This window comes from Dermochelys coriacea, chromosome 8 (assembly GCF_009764565.3).
Source record: "Dermochelys coriacea isolate rDerCor1 chromosome 8, rDerCor1.pri.v4, whole genome shotgun sequence".
NCBI lineage: Eukaryota > Metazoa > Chordata > Testudines > Dermochelyidae > Dermochelys > Dermochelys coriacea.
In genome coordinates, this window is record NC_050075.1 from 102,975,245 (window position 1) to 102,981,743 (window position 6,499).

The 6,499-nt window shown below is 47.7% G+C and overlaps 1 protein-coding gene across 1 annotated transcript; it reads right to left on the minus strand.

Moving 5' to 3' along the window:
* Positions 1 to 1,003: 1,003 nt before the first annotated feature.
* TEX38 (testis expressed 38) lies at positions 1,004 to 1,939 on the minus strand. Its single transcript, XM_038412137.2, is given in 2 exon segments — positions 1,004 to 1,742; positions 1,744 to 1,939. Coding segments are annotated over 2 exon segments (582 nt in total). The 5' UTR covers positions 1,807 to 1,939; the 3' UTR covers positions 1,004 to 1,223.
* Between the last annotated feature and the right edge of the window lie 4,560 nt (positions 1,940 to 6,499).

Sequence of the window (6,499 nt, forward strand, 5' to 3'; positions counted from 1 at the left end):
TCAGAGTATCATAGTACCTTCCAGAAGTGCATTAAGCAATGTGACAGACATTTATTATGTGTAATTTTTTCCTCCATTTTTCCTCTGAGGGGAAAATTGTGATTTTAATTAGTTTGTATCTGTGTGTGCTATTGAACGCAAGAACAAAGAAATGCTTTATACTTGGAAAGTGATGATGTTTGAGGCAATTCTTTCATCAGTGTCTTCCATGATTGGGATAAAAAGGAGTTATGAATACTTTTTAAAAAAATATGGACAAGTTTCTCTGGATAAAATTAAGCATTGTCCTTTTGGCTTTTAAACTAGAGGGGGCTGGAAAAAAGTTTGTTTTTTAAAAGGGCATCTCAAACTTTTAAAACATTCAGGAAATTACCCAAAATGTATGTGGGGAAAATTCTGCTTCAATTGAACATTAACCATGCATATTTTGATGGGCAAACTAATGTCCTAGCCTAAGTTGAAGTTTGAGGGAGTTTGAATATCAAGGATTGAACTCCTGGCTGTATTAAGTCAATGTCAAAACTCCCTGTGACTTCATTGGAGCCAGGATTTCACCCCTGGTTTATAATGGAACCATGGCTATAACCTTAATTATGAAGAAATTTTCTCCATAATTAAACTAGCAACCCAAAACAAGGCTCTAGCATGGATTGCCACTCTTAACCCCAGCTATGGCTGGGTGGGTACGTGATTTGGGGTGAAAGGATGAAAAACACCAAACCTGTGTGGCTGAATACTTTTTAATTAAACCTCAAGAAAAGGGGGGTGGGGGAGGTGCCTGCAGCTCAGTTAATTGGTGGGTTAAGCTCTCAGTTGCTTATTTTGATACAGTGCTTTGCTTTGGTCAGGGGTCTGGACATGAAAATAAGAGAAGGTGCATTCTCTACTAGTCAGAATGATGTGAAGATGAAAAGCAAACTGTGCCAAGCTGAGCAAATGGCTTTTGTGGCGATTTCCTGAGACATCAAATAGCTGGTTTAACTCTTAACTGAAGATGTACATATAGAAAGCTGAGATTGGGGTGGTTCAGGTTTAATTCACTCAAAAGGGGAAGTATCTCTACTGCAGCCCCTATGTGTCTTGTGAGTAACAAAGAAAACACATTTAAGCTGGCTTTGAAAGTATTCTGGTTACAGTTTGTTTTATTTGACTTTAAATTTTTTTCCATGTTTTATTTTGGTTTCCATCCCAAATGATGAAGCCCACTGTGGGTTTGACATGAATTATATCTCACAAGCAGAGTTGCCGTTACTGAGGTGGCATCTCCCATTTTCTAATGTAACAAAGTCAGGAAGAGAGCTGAATGGAACAGTCCTTGATGGAATGGCTGAAAAAGGATAAGAGGTTGAATGATGGAGCAGCGGTGGGAGGCTGGAGAGTGAACGAGCACAAGGCAGTTCTTGAAACACCAGTTTGTATGAACCCACACCGGGAAGGGAAGGGAAGAAAGCTCCATCCCTGCCTGTGGTGGTCTCTCTGTCAAAGTTTTTGCCATTTTGCTTTGGGCTGGCACTGGACACGGGAGTGCATACCTCTGCTTTAATCCCATAATGAGCTCTCTTGTTTGCCCAGTGAACTACTGCATTGGGGAAGAATGTTTCGCTCCTCATCAGCTCAACCCACGCTTTTGCACGTTGCTCCCGCTGGATGACTTTCTTCCAGTGAAAGAAAAACATGCTACTGAATATCAAGACATAACATAGCCCTAGGCTCGCAAAGTAGAGAGGCAGCCAACCTAAAAAAGCAAGAGCAGATAGTAAGCTCTTTGGTGTAGGGATCACATCTATAAATGCATTTCTCCAGCATGATAGGAGACCTAAGTCTGATTAGGGTCTTTTTGGAGCTATCCTGCTATAAATGACATGAAGTGTCTGTCAGTCATTTGATTTTTTTTTTTAACCCACTTCCATTAAGTATAGGAGAAAATTTTCCCCTTTTTTCCTTTCTATCTTTTAGTAGCTGCACCTGTTTTGTACGTGTGGATCTTGGTGTTTGAGGCTAGGGTTCAAGCAATATCTGCGTGTTAGTCAAATTATATTTTTAGAATAGGGTCCATTTGAGTGAACCTAAACTGCAGCTTTAAAACATGTATGTGATTGCCCTGCACAAATGAGCACCAATTGAAACTGGTGTTGCCCCCTGTCTAGACATTCTTTTTTTGTCTTCACTTAAGTCAATAAGGAAGAGCTTAAGTGTCCATGCAGCCTTTTTTGCAATGGTTTTACTAAGTGTTTTAAGTGACACCGTTAGTTAAACCAACCCAACTGTGTATTTTGACTTTCCCCTGGCTATCTGGAAAGCCAGGGTCAAACCCCAGAAGGGCCAGTTTAGACTGAACATGCAGTTTGTGTAAAAGTTTTTAGGAAATCATTTTAAAACTAAAGACCCATCTGTGTATAATTATAGAAATGCAGGCCTGGAAGGACCTCAAGAGGCACCAGTCCATCCACTCTGCCCTACCTGTGAGGCAGGACCAAGTAAACCCAGACCATTGCTGACAGGTGTTTATCTAACCTGTTCTTTAAAATCTCCAGTGATGGGGGATCCACACCACGGCCATGTGGTATTTTGGGTAAAGGAAGGGCCTGGTCTCTGGCTCAAAAATCTACCCTGTTGCGCAAAAGTAGCAATATTGTTACAATGTAAAGTACTTTGGGATCCCTCAGTAAGAAATGTAATGTCAACACATGGTTTTATAGTAAAGGCACCAGGGAAACAATTTTTTGGCTAATTGAAAGAGCTGCTTTCAGTCTGTGAGGGGCATAAATAGTGCATAGCCACCAATAAGGAGACACAAACAGTGGGATCTGGTTGATGGGGTAATCACTAGGCAAGTAAAAAGGACCAGTTATGAGCTGGATGCAGGAATTACAGGGTGAACTTCTGGCGTGTGTTATGAGGAGCTCAGGCTAGATGAGCATACTAGGTCCTTAAAACCTATGGCTGTATTGTTACCAAATGCCATTTGAACATAGCAAATCTATCTGCAGTCCATAATTAAAGCTAATAAAATCCATAGATGCTTAAAGAACTTAGATTAAAATATTGCCTCTTCAGACAATCACTTGCTAAGGAGACCTTCCAAATTTCTGGGGAGCCGGGGCATTTCTTAAAACTTGCCACAAGAGAACAATTGTACCAGCTTAGCAGCGAGATTGCCTTTCACCGTAAGTAGTAGTCTGCAGGATGGGTGAGTGATCTTATTTGCTAGTCCATTTCACTTACACAATATTATTATTTGAGGTTTCAGAAAAAAACCATCTTAAAGAGGTAATAGAGAACTGATGACTAGTTTTCAGACGGTAAATATGGTACTCACTGATGGGGATAATCATTGTTTACCCACAGTGTGCTCTTCGAAGAGGTGTGGGTGGTAATCACAGGTCTGTGTTGGTTCCCATCCCTGCTCCGGAGCGGGGAGAAAAGGAGGGATTTTTGAAGGTACAAACACACTGAGATTACAGCTGCTGCCTTTGATGTAACAGAACTGCACCAGCTGAACATTCTAGGTCTCACAATGAAACAATGGTTGCGGCTACAGCTGCATCAGTAAGAGCTAGAACATCAGCCTGGGGTGTTCAGGGCACTCCTGCGGTGGAGGGCCTCAATAATATGTGATGGCATAAAATTAACCCATGTTGTGTCTTGGAAATTTCCCTTTAAAAGGAGTGAAACTGGTACTAGAAATGTGAATAAAGCTATGTCTACACTAGAGACTTTACAGCAGCACAGCTGTATCCCTGCAGCTGTGCCACTGTAAGACCTCCCTTTAGCCACTCCATGCCAACAGGAGAAAGCTCTCCCTTTAGCATAATTAAAGCACCCCCAACGAGCGGCGGTAGTGCTGTCCACACAGGCTGGTGCTTCTCTCAGTGTAACTTGTGTCGATCAGAGGTGTGTTTTTTCACATCTGACCAACAAGTTTTATCAACAAAGGTATAGCGTAGACAAAGTCTTACTCTATACAAAGCCAGGGGTTGATCTATCACTGTAGACATCACAGAGATTTGGGGTGGTGTGTTCATAGGCTTGGCAGAATTTGATTTTTGTATATATATAATTTTGATGGATATCAATGTTTATTTTTAAGCATTTTTTATTTCTGTTGATTTAAATTTTCACAGTTGAGGGAAAGGAAGGGGAAGATTATTATTTAATGACAGCAGATGTTGAGATTCTAAAAGTTAAAGCTTTACAACGGTTAAAACACAAACTACCAACATCGCATATCAAAATATACAAAGTAAATATTCTCACATCAGTCTCTGTTAAGTTCTAAAGCAGCATTTTGCTTACTTTGCCTATCTGTACATTTCAATTGTTATCAATGGAAATATTTTTTGTGGGTTTGTGGGTGTGCTGGGGTGAAATTGACGTTCATGGACAGTTATTGATGATGATTATCTAAACCTTCCAAGCCTACTTAGTCAGCATGCTCCCACCCCACCCCATACACAGATTTAACTAGCAGAAGCCTCTGTGGGTTTTTTTTTTTTTTTTACTGATCATACAGCCAGGAGCCTTTACAGCTGATTTTACAGCCTAGTCTAACCCTGTAGTTTTCAGCTGGGGTGGGGAGATTTTCAGTTCCACCCCCAAAATCACTCTATCACAGATTCACCATGTGTACTTGGTGGGCTATAGCAGTGGTTCTCAACCTTTCCAGACTACTCTACCCCTTTCCCGAATCTGATTTATCTCATGTTCTTCTCTTCTTCCCTCCCCCTACCAACCCCAAAGTTTCACCTCACTTAAAAATTGCTTGCTCACAAATTCAGACATAAAAATACAAAAGCATCACAGCACACTGTTACTGAAAAATTGCTGGCTTTCTCATTTTTACAATATAATTATAAAATAAATCCATTGGACTATAAATATTGAACTTGCACGTCAGTGTATAGTATATAGAGCACTATGAACAAGTCATGGTCTTTATGAAATTTTAGTTTGTACTGACTTGGCTAGTGCTTTTTATGTAGCCTGTTGTAAAACTAGGCAAATATCTAGATGAGTTGATGTACCCCCCGGAAGACCTCTGCGTATCCCCAGGGGTCCACCCACCCCTGGTTGAGAACCACTGGATTATAGGATAGTCATAAAGCATGAGGAGACAGGAGGGGCTAATACAGCCCCATGTGCCCTGCACCCACCCAGCATCCAGGTGAGGCCCCATAGTCACCTCCTAGAGACATAAGAACGGCCAGACTCGGTCAGACCAAAGGTCCTTCCAGCCCAGTCTCCCATCTTCCGACATGGCCGGTGCCAGGTGCCCCAGAGGGAATGAACTGAACGGGGAGTCATCAGGTGATCCATCCCCTGGGATGGAGGGGGCTGCCGAGGGGGGAGCCCAGGGGGATGGGGGTCACTGGGATGGAGGGGGCTGCTGAGGGGGGAGCTCAGGGGGATGGGGGGTCACTGGGATGGAGGGAGCTGCCGAGGGGGGAGCCCAGGGGGATGGCGGTCACTGAGATGGAGGGGGCTGCCGAGGGGGGGAGCCCAGGGGGATGGGGGGTCACTGGGATGGAGGGGGCTGCCGAGGGGGGAGCCCAAGGGGATGGGGGGTCACTGGGATGGAGGGGGGGAGCCGAGGGGGCTGCCGAGGGGGGGAGCGCAGGGGGATGGGGGGGTCACTAGGATGAAGGGGGCTGCTGAGGGGGGAGCCCAGGGGGATGGGGGGGTCACTGGGACGGAGGGGGCTGCTGAGGGGGGGAGCCCAGGGGGATGGAGGGGGCTGCCGAGGGGGGAGCGCAGGGGGATGGGGGGTCACTGGGATGGAGGGGGCTGCTGAGGGGGGAGCCCAGGGGGATGGGGGGTCACTGGGACGGAGGGGGCTGCCGAGGGGGGGAGCCCAGGGGGATGGGGGGTCACTGGGATGGAGGGGGCTGCCGAGGGGGGAGCCCAAGGGGATGGGGGGTCACTGGGATGGAGGGGGGGAGCCGAGGGGGCTGCCGAGGGGGGGAGCGCAGGGGGATGGGGGGTCACTGGGATGGAGGGGGCTGCTGAGGGGGGAGCCCAGGGGGATGGGGGGGTCACTGGGACGGAGGGGGCTGCTGAGGGGGGGAGCCCAGGGGGATGGAGGGGGCTGCCGAGGGGGGGAGCGCAGGGGGATGGGGGGTCACTGGGATGGAGGGGGCTGCCGAGGGGGGAGCCCAGGGGGATGGGGGGTCACTGGGACGGAGGGGGCTGCCGAGGGGGGGAGCCCAGGGGGATGGGGGGTCACTGGGACGGAGGGGGCTGCTGGGGGGGAGCCCAGGGGGATGGGGGGTCACTGGGATGGAGGGGGTTGCCGAGGGGGGAGCCCAAGGGGATGGGGGGGTCACTGGGATGGAGGGGGGGAGCCGAGGGGGCTGCCGAGGGGGGGAGCGCAGGGGGATGGGGGGTCACTGGGATGGAGGGGGGGAGCCGAGGGGGCTGCCGAGGGGGGGAGCGCAGGGGGATGGGGGGTCACTGGGATGGAGGGGGCTGCTGAGGGGGGAGCCCCGGGGGATGGGGGGGT